At 43.4% G+C, this 18,215-nt stretch overlaps 3 protein-coding genes across 4 annotated transcripts; all 3 read right to left on the reverse strand.

Annotated features, from left to right (window-relative positions):
• Window positions 1–2,185: 2,185 nt before the first annotated feature.
• Window positions 2,186–10,001, reverse strand: SARC_01995 (proline iminopeptidase). The gene is made up of 11 exons (XM_014304276.1): window positions 9,889–10,001; window positions 9,311–9,403; window positions 9,134–9,171; window positions 8,842–8,854; window positions 8,058–8,165; window positions 7,086–7,298; window positions 6,581–6,717; window positions 5,465–5,560; window positions 5,072–5,210; window positions 3,840–3,955; window positions 2,186–2,518 (listed from the first exon to the last, which is right to left on the reverse strand). Exons 1-11 carry the CDS (start codon window positions 9,905–9,907, stop codon window positions 2,510–2,512), a joined length of 981 nt encoding a protein of 326 aa, XP_014159751.1. The 5' UTR covers window positions 9,908–10,001; the 3' UTR covers window positions 2,186–2,509.
• Window positions 10,002–10,267: 266 nt separating this feature from the next.
• Window positions 10,268–11,929, reverse strand: SARC_01996 (hypothetical protein). The gene has a single exon (XM_014304277.1). The coding sequence runs from the start codon at window positions 11,815–11,817 to the stop codon at window positions 10,375–10,377; it is 1,443 nt and encodes a 480-aa protein (XP_014159752.1). The 5' UTR covers window positions 11,818–11,929; the 3' UTR covers window positions 10,268–10,374.
• Window positions 11,930–12,641: 712 nt separating this feature from the next.
• On the reverse strand, window positions 12,642–17,992 carry SARC_01997 (the record flags this gene model as incomplete). 2 transcript variants are annotated; one of them, XM_014304279.1, is made up of 7 exons in its annotated part: window positions 12,642–13,220; window positions 13,895–13,985; window positions 14,316–14,386; window positions 14,994–15,131; window positions 16,040–16,197; window positions 16,901–16,985; window positions 17,894–17,992. In XM_014304279.1, coding segments are annotated over 7 exons (671 nt in total), but the record flags the coding sequence as incomplete, so codon positions are not given. The 2 variants fall into 2 exon arrangements, with proteins under 2 accessions (XP_014159754.1, XP_014159753.1); XM_014304278.1 differs by lacking the exon at window positions 12,642–13,220 and having other exon boundaries at window positions 13,509–13,985.
• Between the last annotated feature and the right edge of the window lie 223 nt (window positions 17,993–18,215).

The following is an 18,215-nucleotide window of genomic DNA, read 5'->3' on the forward strand; positions in this document are numbered from 1 at the left end:
ATATATATAAATATATGAATGCATGTATAGGTATATGTATATGTATATGTAGGTATATGTATATGTACGATATTTATGCCGATATTTGTTCCGCACTAGCTTGCTAAGATTTGCCTTACGGTGTAGTTTTTAGATTTCATCTGGAATCCTTCAACTTAGAAATGTGCATAGACTGCTGTTCCAACTTGAAAGGTGTGATGTTTGAGTGTGCTAGATTCTCGAATCGGTGTCTTCTCCCTGATATCACCCAACTAGATGCTATCAACTACATTGGCATCGTAGTGACTTAAACGATCACTCCTGCTGGCCGCTCCCGTGTGATACATAGCCCGTGGATAGAGGTTATACGGCTGGCCGCAAAGCTTGCACTGCTTGGCATGTCGAGGATCCTGCTAGTATGCTATATAATAAAAAATACTGCTTTTGAATAATTTATTTTCTTGTCGACTTTTACTAGTCTACTCTAGCAATGTTTTAAAACCATTGTATCGTCATATTTTAATTGATTGGATGCTGCATATTGTCCGGCACACACTCGTGTTATCTAAAGATTCCTTAGTAAGCGGTCCATTCACATCCATTATTTCACCGTCTGTGATATTGCTCGGATTCGTCTTTTTGCCTTTTCAGTCATTCGACCATATTATTCAACCACATTGCATGATCGTTTTCACACTTACAACATATGTTCTAACAATGTCACTCGAGTCAGGTGTTCTGATATGACTGGCGTTGCCGAGATAACGTTTCTTGGGTTCAGTCCGGTTCATGTCAAATATGGAGAGTACGGCCGATATGGTGACCATACTCCAACTAGGGTTGGCTGCTGTCAACACAGATGTGCCCGTATGGCGCTGGAGCCACTCATGTTGTGACAATGGTATGTTACAGGGAACTACTCGCTAAGATCAAAGCTGCACTGCCGGCCGCTGGACCTACAGTTAATGCTGTGGTATTGCAGGTATTCGTAGACGGATAGGTCGTATCTTAACATCGTCTACACTCCCTCCGGGAGTCCCTTCTGGATCCCTGTCTTATTCTGCCAGTCGGCTTTTGTGGAGGATACCATCGACCTCGCCTTCAATGCTGCTCTACGTATGATTGCCTCCGCCAGCCGTCTGGACATAATACGAAGCATGGTTGCCATAACTGCTGACTCAGCCGTCTTCAATGTATAGTAGAGAAACTTCAATGTCTGCTATGGTAAATGTCAATTCGATCACTGTCGTGACATCAAGGTGAACCTCGATGTATTGAACAGCCTGTGAAACACATATGGCTCCGTGCTGGGCATGCTCAGCGCGGCGGATACGGTCGCTACCGCTCAAAGTGATACGGAGGGCGATCAATGTTGTTATCTCTACTGTTGCTATTGTTAACCAGGTTTATTTGTGCCTGTTCAGTGATGAGCGAACCGTTGCTGTTGCATAGAGGACATGTACCGAGGGCATCATTGACGACAACACAGCAACCTCCCCCGAGTCCATGCTAGTTTAAATATGAAATTGCAATAAAACAACCAAGTTCAGTTTGACAATAACGTTTTTCTTCTATTGTAGCGCCACTTTTGCTGTACAATGATGTTGCATTCAGTCTGTTCAGAACATCCAGAGTGCGCCATTTGACTGACAGGTTACATACCTCGAGGCGATCACCTACTGAGGCCGTTTCAAAGATGGATACAAGGTTTCCTACAGCTCAGTTGTAGTCCTGAGGGATAAAATATATAAAAAGGGTGACACTACTCAAAATTCTAACTTATACGCAGCCTACACCTGGCGATATGTACCTAGGTACTATCTCAGGCTGCGATGCCAGTACGCGTCCGTGTTAGTCACGTAAAATGGGAATCAGTCGTAGCTATGCACACTAGTAACTTTGCTATGATTCTCGATGCCTAGCGTGTTCACAACCTAGCAGGTCATATATTGAGTGAATGTGTATTTATAGTCGTCGTTAGCACAAGTAAATTTCTCAGATAAGGTCCTACATACCACAATGAATAGATCGCTATTGGTTGCGGCACACACCGATTTTGAGTCATCGTGGTATGTTTTCAAACCCTGTGCTCGATTAGATATACCCTCGGCAACTCAAGTACCCGACTACCGAACTTCAGTGACCAGAGCTACCTACCTCTAGCTAAGACGGATGTGAGCTAAGCGTAATCTCATTTTAAACCGGACACACGATAAAGTCTTTTACTCGTAATGCCTCAGCTAAGTTTCACTATACAGCTAATTTTAATACTAAAATTTGCTTCTGTATCCCCCCCCAGAAGCACTGTCGGTCGGTCAACTCGATCCTTCGGCTTGAATTGCTTGGATTATTCTTGCACGCCTGGGGGCCTACATAAGCTTGCATTGATTAAATACCGACACAACTCCACACCATTCCATAGCCCGCATACGTTCAGCTATGGTGTTGATAATCCGCAATCTACTCTTCTCTCATCATACTGCAATAAGCAGTTGGATGCTTTCCCCGGCATAACAAACGGGTACGGACTTTATAAATCCTGCGGTGTTGGAATAGTACGAATTAGGGCAGGTAGGAGGGGTAAGCAGCAGGGTCATATTCTATCGGTTGAGCTGCAGTACAGAATCTCACAATAATCCAAACCCGCGCATGTCAGCGGCTGCGCAATGTGGATAAGGGCGCATGCAAATGAACACACTGGTACTGGGAGTGAACACATTGATACTGTGAGTGAACAGACTGGTACTGTGAGTGAAATCACTTGTACTGTGAGTGAACACACTCGTACTGTGAGTGAGCACACTCGTACTGTGAGTGAACACACTCGTACCCAGATATAACACATCGCGGAACAGAAGACCACACAGAAGTGTCCACCAAAAGGGCTTATGCGCCCGATGAATCACAGTAGTAGTGTGGGTATCATCAATCCTCGACAGTAGCAGTGTCATGGCACTGTTCAACAGCAGACCTTACTTGACAATCGGTTCGTACTATAAGCAATTAGCTTACACGCGTGACTTACCACAGACCGTATCAGACTATAAGCTGCACTCATTGAATGAGAACGCGGAAGAATTAAACGCACACAGTTAAGGTCCGATAGACATGTTTCTAATGGCAGTCATTTCGTACTACAAGCAATTGGCTTACACGTGTGACTTACCACAGACGTATTAAACTATTAGCTACGCATATTGGATGGGAACGCAGAAGTATCAAACGCACACAGTCAAGGTCAGGTACAAACGTTTCTCTTCACATCCTCCCGCGGATCACACTCACACTTGACTCGTCACAGGTAGTGATACACAAACTCTAAAACGCACACCTCTAACATATACTCCTACCTGTATCCACCAGAACATACCATGGTAAGCTATGCATATGCACAACAACAAGTAGCCTATATCCACTAGAACATGGTCATGGTAAGCTATGCAAATACACAACAACAAATGACCTATATCCATTAGAACGTGTCATGGTAAGCTATGCATATACACAACAACAAGTGGCCTATACCCACCAGAACATGTCATGGTAAGCTATGCATATACACAATAACAAGTGGCCTATATCCACTAGAACATGTCATGGTAAGCTATGCATATACACCACAACATGTGGCCTATATCCACCAGAACATGTCATGGTAAGCCATGCATATACACCACAACATGTGGCCTATATCCACCAGAACATGTCATGGTAAGCTATGCATGTACACAACAACAAGTGGCCTATATCCACCAGAACATGTCATGGTAAGCTATCAATATACACAACAACAAGTGGCCTATATCTATTAGAACATGTCATGGTAAGCTATGCATATACACACACAACACGTGGCTTACCGCGTATTTGTCGGTCGCACGGATGAGTCGGTCTTTTGTACCCGGTTCTTGACTGTTGTGGCCTGCGTCTGGAATGATGTACAACTCAGCGTGTGGCATCTGTTTCGATAGCTCCCCTGATACGTCCAGCGTCGACCAATCAAATCAGGTACAAGTACAAGTACAAGTTAGTCAGGGTTTAGGGTTTCTTATCACTTCCGAATACTGCGGTGTTCCTTGAGCACCGGGTGTGATATAGACTCTTGTTGATGGTACATTCTCTGTGTAGTCATGGGGCAGTGTCAATGTTGGGACGAGCGAGTTCTTGTCCTCTCAGGCCTCTTGTAGATGCACAGCTCAAGGCACATCCTTCAAGGCCGCCAAAGATACTAATATCAATCGCTATCTGAATACAACCCAGCAGTGTTATCTAACTACAAACCAGTAGTCTTATCTAAATACAACTCAGCAGTCTTATCTAAATACAAACCAGCAGTCTTATCTAAATACAAACTAGCAGTCCTATCTAAATACAACCTAGTAGTCTTATCTAAATACAAACCAGCAGTCTTATCTAAATACAATCCAGCAGTCTTATCTAAATACAACCCAGCAGTCTTATCTAAATACGACCCAGCTGTCTTATCTAAATACAATCCAGCAGTTTTATCTAAATACAATCCTGTAGTCTTATCGAAATAGAATTCAGTAGTCTAGCTTAGAATAGAGATGGTTTAGGCTGTAACACGACTGTTGTAAGTTTCTCTGAACAAACAAAGTCGTGTCACACTCTCAATTCAAGCGTAAACTGACGAGTTGTATTTCTAAGAACATTTCTCACATGTCGGACAGCAGAAATATCACAAAAAATGCGAATCAATCGATACAAACATTAGAATACACTACACACGTCGTGGGATGTTTAGTCACAGAATGCACTATACACGCCGTTGGATGTAGAGACACAGAATGAGTTCCCATGAATTCTCAATAAGACAGGCACAGTCCAATTCTGCAGCGATAGATGCGGCTCTACTTTCAGGCTGTGTCAATACGACAGATACAGTGGAATACCAGGTGACATACGATTCTACTGACAGGACACAGTCAAATACACAACGGTGAACAAAAAACTATTTTCAAAACAAAAACAAGAAGTTTTTCAGGATAGACACCGTACACAAACACAGCACTACATACGAACCCACTGACAGACAGGGGCATAAGAGTGCGCACAATAGGGTCTCACTTACAGGCCGTCTTCATAGGGCAGACACAGTCGTAGCGACCGTTGACAATGGTGGTAGGGATGTGGCTGAGTTTATGGGCATTAGCTAGCAGATGACCTTCGGGATAGAAGCCACCTTGGTTGAAGTAATGGCACTCGATACGCTGTAACATGGATCAGTGCACATACGGCGTTTATATTAGAGACAGGTATTGGAGTATGCAACAAGTATATACATGTGTATGTATATACACATATCCTTAACAGCCTGCGCTAATGAGATATTAAGGGTGCGAGCGTCACAGGACCATATGCAGATTGGCAAAGTTGTTAAGATAGAAACGTACTCGATAGTCGTCTGCAGGCGTGTACAGAGGGGCAGTGTCGGATATGCGCTGAGTGTAAAGATGGTACCTACCGCGAAAGCCAGGGCAAACTTGTCCTCTCCATAGTGATCGACGAATTTGGGATCGGGCAGAAGCTTCGACGTAGCACCCTCCCACTGCGACCAGGCCTATTTATTGACAGAGTACGAAGGGATGGGGTTGATTGTCCTGAATTTAGGTCCAGACGTGTTGGTGAAAAATTTGAGATACTACGCTATGCGTACTTGCGTCAGTACTACAGAACGACTGGATTACACGGTATCAATAAGGTCTGTATATATGAATATATATATACATACATACATACAAAAATATACATATATATAATCTACGTCCACGGCAGAAACACACAAGGTCATAAAAAGGGGCAAGCAAGATACAGAGGAACACCACACCAACATGCTGCCGTCACGCCCTAATACGACTGAAAATACACCATGACCGAACACTATATGTGCCCGGGTGAGCACACTCACGGAACAAGCTACAGTGATAATAGTATCATGAAAGCTTTGACAGTACCTGCATGGCGTTGTAAAGTGATGATCATGCAGGAGCAATGTAAGTGGATTAGACGGTACTTTAACTATAATCATGATAAAACTACTGTCGAGCTCATAATGCAAAGAATGCAAAGGAGTCTAAAGTGTTCGAGTGCCAGGTTGCGTTTCCATGTTCATGTGAAAGCGCACAACATGGGTATATCAAATCACTCATATATCTCCGGTGCTCACGGGGATTCTATAGACACCGATACATTGGCAAAGTGTGTGAAATCAGCTACAGGTAAAAGACGTACACTTGTATGTAGGAGTAAGAATACGATGTGCCATGTACACGCTTGGGGCCTAAAGGCAGTAGTCTAAATAAGTATGGTAATACAATCTCGTATCGGACACAGTGTTGCGACACAAGGGCAGTACACTACATGAGTATGTAATACAATCTCGTATCTAACACAGTGCTGCAAGACAGTAGGCGTACATTCGTGACTAATAAAAGGCCCCATTACCGTAAGTAAGCGCCTGCAATATGTTACAGAGTGATCCAATACCGTAAGTAAGCGCCTGCAATATGTTACAGAGTGATCCAATACCGTAAGTAAGCGTCTGTAATACGTTAGAGAGTGATCTGGGATGAAGACGTACCTTGGCACAAGTGAGGCGCACATGTTCGTCATCTGAGAACAATCGCTTTCCGTATGCAGCAATCATATCGTCTCTCTCTTCGACTGGGATGGGCTTCACGAAACCTTCCCATGCCTCTGGGAACAGGTGCTGAATACCTGTGATTGAGTCAGACAATGGATCACCGAAGTCTTTGAATACAGGAAACCATGGTCATGCACCTCGTGTACGAGTTTCTTTGTGTGCTCAAGGAAATGTACGCAACTCGCATGCGTGGAAAAATACACACAATATGTTAGGCGGAACTGTACAGTTGTATTAATACGTAGTCATGTGACACACACACACACATATATATGTAGATATAAATACATATAAACACGTCATAGTACAAGCACGTACGTTAGAAAGACTTTACGGAGGCTCAAATACATACGACGGGCTTCGAAGATATAACTATTATGCCTAGCCCACGCATCTAACACTCAAGCTGTGCCATACACTACTCTTTGATACCTACACATACCTCCCTTATTATCGTAGAAGGTCTCTAACTCTGATCGTCGCAGTGTGAAGATGCCTCTCAGAACAAGCTCAGTGACCTTATCGGGATGCTCCTCAGCATACGCCAGGGACAGTGTGCTTCCCCATGAACCACCAAACACCTGCCACTTCTCGATACCCAATTTCTTTCGGATCACCTCCATATCCGCAATGAGGTGCTGTGTGGTGTTATTCTCTACAATTCACAGGTTATGTTAGTGAATGTAGGTTGTTCTCTGTATTCGTTGATATGTTTCATGAGAGCATATACACCCACTGGAAATATCGGGTTGTGGCCAATTTCTACCAATGCTTGTACACCCACTTCGAACTACGTAACAAATTGCCCTTTAGTTTTCGAGTACTGAAAGCCCCGTTGCACATACCCAGATTTAAGCGTCTAGCCTATAAGTAGGGTACAAGGCACTACACACACACTGTCCCATTAAAAGCACCGTTGCACATACCCAGATTTAAGCGTCTAGCTTATAAGTAGGGTACAGGGCACTACACACACACTGTCCCATTTGAAGCACCGTTGCACATACCCAGATTTAAGCGTCTAGCTTATAAATAGGGTACAGTGCACTACGCACACACACTGTCCCATTAAAAGCACCGTTGCACATACCCAGATTTAAGCGCCTAGCCTATAAGTAGGGTACAGGGCACTACACACACACAGTCCCATTAAAAGCACCGGTACACATACCCAGGTTTAAGCGTCTAGCTTATAAGTAGGGTACAGTGCATTATACACATACAGTCCCATTTAAAGCACCGTTGCACATACCCAGATTTAAGCGTCTAGCTTATAAGTAGGGTACAGGGCACTACACATACACAGTCCCATTAAAAGCACCGGCACACATACCCAGGTTTAAGCGTCTAGCTTATAAGTAGGGTACAGTGCATTATACACACACAGTCCCATTAAAAGCACCGTTGCACATACCCAAATTTGCGTGAGGCGTAGACCGTCCAGCACCACGCTGATCGAACAACACTATCATGTACTTGTCAGGGTTGAACCACTGGCGATCGAAGGAACTGCAACCCCCACCTGATGCGGATACAGATGCGCATGAGAGTGTTGCAGGTGACTGTCACGGGTACAGGGATGGCTTTATATGTTATGTTGTGTATGCTTTTGTACAGAGGCGCATGAGAGTATCTTAGGTGACTGCCACAGGTACAGGGATGGCTTTATATGTTATGTTTGCTTTGGCAAAGTACTTCTTCATGTGCTGTAGTATGCGATTTGCCATACTCTCGTGTGAGTGGTGGCAATGGGCGCGTGAAGTGATGGTGTTGAATTCTGTAGGTCTCGCGAGAATGCCCGTTACTACACTACGTGGTCTGTGGCAAAGCGAAGGAACTCATTTGTAACATGTGCTCGAATGCACGCGCATACTAACATAAGTACAAACGGAACAATGTTGTCACTAAAGTCTCCTCTAATACCCTGGCTGCCAATGAATATATATACATGGACTAGTATACCACCGCACAACTATACTTGTATTTATGTGTGTGTGTGGACGTAATTTTGTGTATGTATATATATGTACTATATATATATATATATATATATATATATATATATATATGTATGTATATATACCGCCAACTGCACTCTAGCTGATCAAAGTACTCTACAGAGATCGCTTAGAACCATAATACGTAATAGACCAAAACACAAGAGCACCGCAGCTATTACAAGGTGCAAATTCACATACCCGGTCCTCCGTGCTGTTGTCAGGTCATATTCCGGAGAGAAGTAGATGGGCCCAAATGTTATAAAGGAGTGTGTGGTTAGTATCGACCCTACAGAAGGGATCAGTTTGTAAAGCGGGTACCTAACCCTACATATAGATCACAACGAGGTGACTAGAAATCTAATCCGCAAACCACTCAAAATGTATTTAAGCGTGAATGCGTGGTATAGCTATACTATAAAACGGCAGGACCAAGATTCATGGTTGTAAGGTGTACGTGATCGCACGCACTAGGAGTGGGCAGGATACATACACAGAAGATGACCGGCTTGCCCTCTTTATTTCCACACACTGTTGGGTATAGAACACATGCACGTTCAGTTAGTACGACCCGGACTATAATAATGAGTATAACCCCATTTCAAATATTGAACTGCGGCGGACTGGATATATGCAAAGATAAAATATTCAGCAGGACGAAGAAACATACCTTCCCAATACACATTGTGAATATCGTCCATCTGAATCATTTCACTCATATACGGTTCGATTGGCGGGTACAGCCCACGCCTGTCTGCGTTGTCTATTTGGCAGCATCATAGGTAGAATGCATGTGTGGAATGAATGCACGAAATACAGATATTCAGGGCGGAAATCAGAAGGGAATGTTTTCAAAAAGATCTGCATGTGGCATCTTAGGTTAAATTAACACGCACAAATACGACACGATTGTTGAGCACCAGATATAGTCTAATTTGCACTGCGTGATCGCTCGCATTGCAAGTACAGAATACTTAAAGTACAGAATACTTAAGTGACTGATGTACACTGTACACCTACTTGCAAATACCTGCATAGAAGTAAATCAACTGGCATGTACTCACAGAATAATTAAAACACAGTGCTGCTGAGAAAGACGGCCTCTCACAGGACGATTTATATGCACATAATAGACGATTTGCTTCGGCACAAATCGAGAAAAACGTTAAAATAAAGATCGTAACATCACTTACACGAAATAAAGCGTAATAAAGTTTGCAACATCGTTTATAAATTCTACTTCTATACCTTGTTGCGCTTGCGACATGGTTTCTCTGGTTGCTGTTAAACGTATGTATGTATGTATTGTTGGTCCGAATGGATATACTTCAAAGATCTGTGTTCACTGTTCAGGGATCTTTAGATAAAAGTAAAGTGTGCAATAAAATTGAGGAATGGAGGCTTTTAATACAACTTTTTTTTTTGGTTATTTTACTTTTTTTTGTTGGTGAACCAACCTCAGTTCGTACCTCGTTTTTCAAATCTAAACGTTTATACCTATATTTGTATAGCCAATCTGAAAAAACATTTGTACGAATATGTACCTTGATACCGGATACGAACGCATATTGGCGTTGGTACGTTATATTTGTCTTTTAAAAAAAATCTATTTTTCAATATGCAAATGCCGAATACATATGTGCAAAACATTTACCACTATTTTATTATGCATTTTGTTTTTTTAAAAATGATCTGACATTCTGACAATATGTACCAGTATTTACCATTTTGTATTTACTGTATCTTCTTGTCCTGTGCTGTTGCGGTTTGATAATATTCTGCGATCTCACTCTCCACCTTAGCTGCCAAATCCCAGGGATTGAATTTTACACCTTCATCAACTGAAAAAGACACTCGCAAAGTACCATTGTAGCTCCAGATCGCCACTCCAAGGCCAACAGTAGGAGGTGGAGGTACTACCCCGAGGGCGTACTCAACTTCGGCGCCACTAATATAAAGCTCCGTGGATGGACCTTGGACGTTGCTGCTTATATATGAGATTGCCCCGTTGGTGAATTTGAGGACAGCTTTCTGGATTGAGGGAGGGAATCGGGCCAGAACTTTTGAAGATTCATAAGCCAATCGCTGCTCTGGGGTTCGTTTGATAGCTCGCATATTCTCCGTAACAATCTCCAATCTACGAGTGCGATTGGGCTCGTCGATAGGCGATTTGGTAACAACAAACCCAAACATATTGTGCATTATGTCATTGATATCGTAATCGCCAGCACCACGCACATTGACTGGACAAGCCAATCGCAAGGATTTCAAATTGGCATCATTCCATTCACCAACCTTACTTTCAAGCAGACTGCGACGCAAAGCTCCTGCGGTTGCAGCCATTAGAATATCATTCACTGTACCGCCAAGTCTCTTTCCGATTGTTTTAATATCGCTGACTTGTATGGTGTTAGTCCAAGCAACACGACGTTTTCCAGTCAACTGGTTTTTGAGCTGGGTGGGCAACTCTGGAGTACTGAAAGCGAGGCCGTATTTGACTTGAAATACTAAATACCCCCAGATGTAGAACAATGCTGCGCCGATAAATCTTACGAAAACCGTGAACTCATCCATGACATTATCGCCGAGAGTTTTGTGAACTGTATCGGGCTCCATTGTCAAGGATTCTTTGACATCGGTTTTGGGGTCGCACAATTGTGTCATAAGGATAGATATGGACGCGCCATCGCCAATGCAGTGGTGACATTTGAATGCGAGCACAGATTTACCGTCGATGTAGTTTTTCAGCAAATAAATCTGCCAAAGTGGCTTGGATCGATCGAACATCTCTGTTGTCCAATTACCCAGGAATGCTGCCAGTTTCCGCTCCTTGTCGGTTAATTGTGTGTTGTCATCCATCTCTTCTAGATCGTCGAAGTCAACATTGAAGATATGATCATGAACATTGATGGATACTGGCTTGAAACTGTCTTCATTCTCTACCCGGCAACGTAAACGTTCAAAGCCGGGTTGGAGTAGTACACGCTCAGTAAAGTCTTGGCAGAATTGATCATAATCTATATCAGTTTTGGTAACGTAGAAACCGAGTGGCAGTGATGGATTTGATTCTGTTTCACTCCTAAGAGTACCTTTTCCCATCAAAGTCATCCGACGTGCTGCCTTAACTTGTGCGGAAAGCACTGGACTTGTCTTTGCTATTGAATTGTCAGTGAACATTTTGCTAGCAGAAAGATTGTCAAGCTGAAGTTATTGTCGTTGGCTGCTTTGCGTGAGATAAGAGAAAAGGAACTACAACCGATCCCTTAAATACTCAGATTGTCAAAATACCATATTATAAACATCGTAAATCGAATACACTGTCACCACTTGCTGTAATTATCTCTTCTTAAAAAAATAGTAGTGTAGTCAGTAGAGTGTGCACTGTGCCGTGTGGGGGTTACATTTTTATTTATTTTTAGAAAAACAGCAACAAATAGATCCATTGATATTTTAAATCTCATCACTCTTTATTGTCTCTGGTCTTGGCGAAATTGGCGAAATGACATTCTGCGCCGGGCGGCACAACTTCACAAAAGAGTCACGGCTGTCGGCGGTAAAAGTGGGCTGAATAGTCGTCTGCCACAAGGCTGCCATCAATCACTCTGACACTCATCAGTGCCAACAAGACACAAGAAGTGCGTCAGTGCGAACTGCCGTGCTCTAAAAATATGCAGTGCAAGCACTCATGCAGTATTTATTGTTACTTTTGGTGTTTTTGTTTGTTTAAAAAAGAAAAAAAGAAACAGAAATAACCAATTGACCAGGCTATGTCGAAAAATGACTTTCTAGTTAGTAGTTTCTCCCCGAGGGGCGATGGCCTGAGACCAGGAAGAATGAAGATTAGTAACTTTTCCACGGAGAGTCGGTATTCAACGTTTAATTTTGAATAGGTTTTGATTGGTCCTATAGAAATAGTATTAGTTTTTCATAATAAAAATAAACAATGTTGGCAAAGACAAAACCAAAAACCAAAAATCTATTTTTCTTACAAAATGATTTGTGTTTTTTTATAAAAAAATACTATGTTTGTTTTGTCCGAATCGCAATCCGGGACTTGAGCTGATTGTTGAAACTTGGATCACCTCACCCGTCACCTTTCAGACATGAGACAGGTCAGACAAAGCATCTTGTGTGTGCTGTGACTGTCGTTCGCATAATCACTGGTGCATAAAGTTCACTCTTGATTTAGCCAGAGGTTAAAAGCGTGTTGTGTTGGAAAGTCTGCCTGGATTGATTCAAATACTAGTATCTATTTTATATTGTCCTGGCTGCGTCAAAGGGACTAGGTGTAGTAACCTGAGCGGACAAGATTGGCAAAGGAACCCCTTCATTCGGGTAACCAAATATAGCCACGAATAATCTGAACGCTCGGATTCTTCGCGGCTATATTTTGTTACCCGACTCGTGTTACGCCTGCCCTGTCTATCATGTCGATTCTACGAAAGACACATGACCTACAGAACATCCGTTGCTTCAATATACATGCTATTGTAACAAACGCTCATCCGTGAACCCACTCTTGCATGATCACGCGCCTGTGTAGACTATATTTCAGTCTAAAGATGTTGCGATGGAAAAAGCTGCAGGGTGGTAATTATAGCGGGGTGTCAGTCTTGAGTACATTATCGCATCCGACCGAGGCAAAAGACACTCTTGAGTATTCTCATTCGTGCGCATTCTGCGTAACATTTAGTCTTTAGATCACACACTCAGTCAAACTACTCGTTCTATATAAGAGCTACAGCCAACAAGCTTGCTCGACTTCTGTAGATGGCACATGATACTTGCAATAGTGAATAGTACCCACCACGGGTTTCTAAGGCACGGACATTCGCGTGATTGTTGAAGGTCTGACCATGTGCGTGTAGAAAAATTGCACATACACCCGCGGGATAAAAATCGTCTAGCATACACGGAGGATGCAATGAGAACAAATGCCTATCGGAGATTCAAAGGTGAGAGTGTCGAACATAACTGCCATCTGCAATGTGGCCAAACGATCCAGCATGAATGATACGATAACTGATTGGCGGCTTCGAAAGACCGAAATCAACCATTGGAGTTGCATACCCGATTTCTATCTAAGATGGATACACACGCGCTACAAGTGCAGTGTTATTGGATCTTTGCAGGGCTTGATTTTGTTTTATAGGTGTATTCGATTTGCGTCCAGATGAACTGTATATCGCAATCCAGTTGAACCACTAATTTAAAGCTGCAAACATCTGCAAACATACAGAATCAATTCACATACCCTTTTTCAGAACATCGGCTGTTTGTCTGACACTGCTTATATTGGAGAGTACGTTGTCCGCCACCACCACGAACCATTGCTCTTCATCGACCTGTAGAAAAGAGTATTGCACACCAATGCATGTGCATATGCGTGTGCATGCATATTTAGCCATGGCAATGTTGAATAACCGATGAGTTGCTTACAGCCCCTTGAGCAACCGGGGCCCTTGAGGTTATCAGCTGAGCTGCAATCAAGGCAAAGTCCGCTAAAGTGCAAACACCGTTCTAGCACCTACGGATGCATCAGCTGAACACTGTGATTGACATGTGAAGGATATCCCATGATCTCACATGATGCATTGATGGTATATACATTCGCCACTGATTTGTGCTCCCACATGTACTGCTTCGGTGTTTCGGTTAATTGTTTACTGTCATACCTTAGTGCAATGGGCTGTGCTGACTCCCATTGACATTGATATATTATCGAGCCCGTCACAGAGTTTCCCCACTGAAGGCATGTGGGAAAGATCGGGTCAGGTAAGCGGGTATGTCGCAAAAAATCTCACCCGTTGCAAGTTCCTAAATCGAGCACAACTTTTATTCAAGGGAAATGTACGCGCTAAGCGAGCGTGGTCAGATCCGCATTCTCGTACACGCGCAGCCGCACGCACTCGCAGCTAGAGTATTCGTGCAGTATAAAATTAAGCTAATGCTATTATCATTCCTTACCTTCTTTTCCTAAAATGATACAAATCGAAATATTTGTGTTTAGTTATGGGGAAAATAGATAAAATAAACTGAGATAAGTAGTGACCCACTAGGCACATACATCGGAGCTCCAGCAAGCGTATGTGCACGGACTTGTGCATGCACTATCGCATGTACATGCAAATGCAATCTAAGACGGTGCAAGGCCAATGCCACAGCGGCCACACTCATTATGTATGACACCAAGACCAGCGGTTGGTGTGCTGCCAGGCAAAGCGATGCAGAAGCGGGCCATGCGTGTGCACACGTGGAATAGCTAGACATACACAGGATATGCAGTGATGTACAGCAGCGTAGATACACGAGTGAAAATACGACACTTGTAGGTTGGAGGTGATGCAACTTACACAAAAAGGCGGCGCTTTCTATCACTCCCGTTATGTTCGCATCGAATGCGTGCTGGTCCACCGCAATTCGGGTGAAGAAAGGGTCGCAACTGTCCTGGTTTGATAGGCCGCATATTCGTATACCCGGTTCGTCTTGTACTGTTGTAATCAAGGGAGAGTGGGAAAAAAACGTAGTTAATCAAGGGAGAGTGGGAAAAAACGTAGTTAATCAAGGGAGTGTGGGAATAAAACGTAGTTAATCAAGGGAGTGTGGGAATAAAACGTAGTTAATCAAGAGAGAGTGGGAAAAAATATAGTCAAACAAGAGAGAGTGGGAAAAACGTAGTTAATCAAGGACGAGTGGAAAAAAAAACGTAGTCGATTAAGGGAGAGTGGGAATAAAATGTATTTAATCAAGGGAGAGTGGGAAAAAACGTAGTTGGCCAACAAACGACCTCAAAGGCTGGGGAGACGTACTCAAGGGCGAGTGTTTCAGCCCTCGAAGCAGGCTAATGTTAGAGGTTGTATTCGTCAGTCGTTTCATATACGCGCTTAATCAAGCACATATTGTCGTCATATAGGAATCCCACCTTGGAGATCAGGATTGCACATGCGCACAGCAGCACGCTCTGGCACGGTACTTGTGACACAACTATAACTAACCGGTGGCTTCATATAGCATGCACAGACTCGGGCGTCACCAATCGAATCACACCAGCGTCGATGGCTGATAAAACAACTATGCATGTATCTAGCTATGCTCATATGGCATAGTGCCCAGCCATACTGTCGTACATACACACCCTAGTACGCCCACACGCTTACACGCGTGATATAGATCAAGTGCAGCGATGAGATAACTTAAAGGCTAGGCATGTTATTACCAGTAAGGTGTGAGAAGGGCTTGTTTTGCCGGCTTAGGCGATTTCCAACGATGAAACGTTTCCCGCAGATCCGGCTTCGGTAGAAACGTAATAGTATTAGCAAGCCAATTAGAATCTGACCAGGAACAGGCCACATGGGTTGCCTCGAATGTACTAGTTCTCGACCGCGGCAAAAGTACTTACAATTGTCTAAGAGCGTTGTCATCGAATTCCGCACAGTTTGGGCTATGCGCCGGTCCGGAAATACATATGTAGAGCTCATACTAGGCCGTCCCGTGTTCACTAACACGGTCCGATTGTCCTCGATGAACAGATGCAGCATCTCCGACGCCAGTATATGTCTGTGCATAAAAAGTATCATTTGAATGGTTTGCGATTGACAGTTCACTGCAACAACAATATATATATATATATATAAATATATACATATACATACACACACACACACACAACACACACACATACACACACACACACACACACATATATATATATATATACGTGCGTGTGTGCGCGTGTGAGTATGAGTTCCTACTTCCATATTTGTATCTTTGGCTACATGGCTATATGCTCCGATGTGTCTCCAATGGGACGAGTACAATGCCGCTGCTGGGATTGATCATATAAACGCTGATGTGCAGACAGCAAGGGGGGGTGCATGATACCTGTTTTGCGCGGGCTAAACAATGTATGCATGGTTGATTGCTATAGCTGCACTCGAAACATAGAAAACACTCTCCACACTTTGGAACAAGGTGTCACTTTTAGACTGTCTGCGATCGTTGGTGCCACACACACCACCAAGATCTCTAGAAATGCTCCCGATTGTACAGGCCGTGGACGCTTGCCGTATATATGATCGCAATTTTCTCTCGAAATACCAACAAAAATTTGCAAACAACACAGTAAACAATACAAACACGTGTGGGGTAAACTTAATCAAGCCAGCTAACAATACAAACACGCTCCTTTCGAAAACCCAAAAAAAAATCGCAAACAACACAGTAAACAATACTAACATGTGTGGGGTAGACATACACATACCCTAAATCTTCAGGAACACTCAGGTCATGGAAGAGGGCGCATATCGTGCCGGTTTCGAATTCGTCAACGCAGAAACTGATTCCACCTGTGGACGGTGCCGGTCGTGCGTGGGAACAACTGAGACTATCACATGTACGTCCGGATATATGTGGAATAGGTGGCTATAACGCGACATTTACACATGAAATGCATAAAATGCACGAAACGTTCGCTCCACGTTTAACTCGTGTGTCTAGCGGTGCAGCCGCAAGAGAATATGTGCCACGTTGTATCACCAGAGCGCATGCGTATTTGATTCAGACACCATCACCAATAGCATCAGCATAGCACATATGTATTTGACTCAGACAAGCATAGCGCATATGTATTTGACTCAGACAAGCATAGCGCATATGTATTTGACTCAGACAAGCATAGCGCATATGTATTTGACTCAAACACCATCACCAATAGCTTTGTACGACTAGGCTTGGCTTCTGAAACGTGTGTGCGTGCTTAAACTATAAAACGTTGCCCATAGACAGTCACGATAGAGTTTCCGTTTAATAATTAAATCGAACGCGTTCCGAACTGCGCGTCCTGGGCGCTGGTTTCTAATTGAGATTCTGTGGGCGGAGAATCAGTGTTTTTGCGGCAATGTATAGTCCACACCCCCTACCGCATTTCATCTCGCGGTGTTAGCAAGAGTGGGTTTTCTGTTCTCCTAACTAGTCGGATATACCAAGGCGTGAAATCACTACCCAATCCCACAGTGTGGTAGGATAGGCTAGATGTATATACTAGACATCAGCCAAAGTTCATCCGAATAAGGGTGTATAGTAAGTGCGGTTCTCTAGAATTGGGGCCGACATTTACACCAAGGTCCGTCTCCCTAGATGAAACCAGCCCTTGTGCTAGTATCCGAGAATTAGGATAGGCAACCGAAGACACACCTCTCGATACAAGTGACGGAACGATACAGACTTTCTAAAAACTGGGTGGAAATATACCTACCTTGATCGGTCTCCAAGTGCGAAGGAACGCAACCGACGGAATCTCTGGACATCTGCAGCATGGCTGTAAGCAAGGAGGCCACCGACTGGTCACTCGTCTGAGCGTAGTTTAAAATAGGAAGAAATCAGACCAGCGCTAAATGGAACATATGTTTGTGTCAGCAGAGGCCCTTTTGCCGATTTAGGTGTTCAAGCAGATACGTAGTGTCGAACAAAAGACAACCTACTACTGCAACGGAATTGTACATTCAGGCCTACATGCATACATACATACATACATACACACACACACACACACACACACACACAGACACACACACACA

The sequence above is a fragment of the Sphaeroforma arctica genome (assembly GCF_001186125.1).
Source record: "Sphaeroforma arctica JP610 unplaced genomic scaffold supercont1.85, whole genome shotgun sequence".
Taxonomy (NCBI): Eukaryota; class Ichthyosporea; order Ichthyophonida; genus Sphaeroforma; species Sphaeroforma arctica.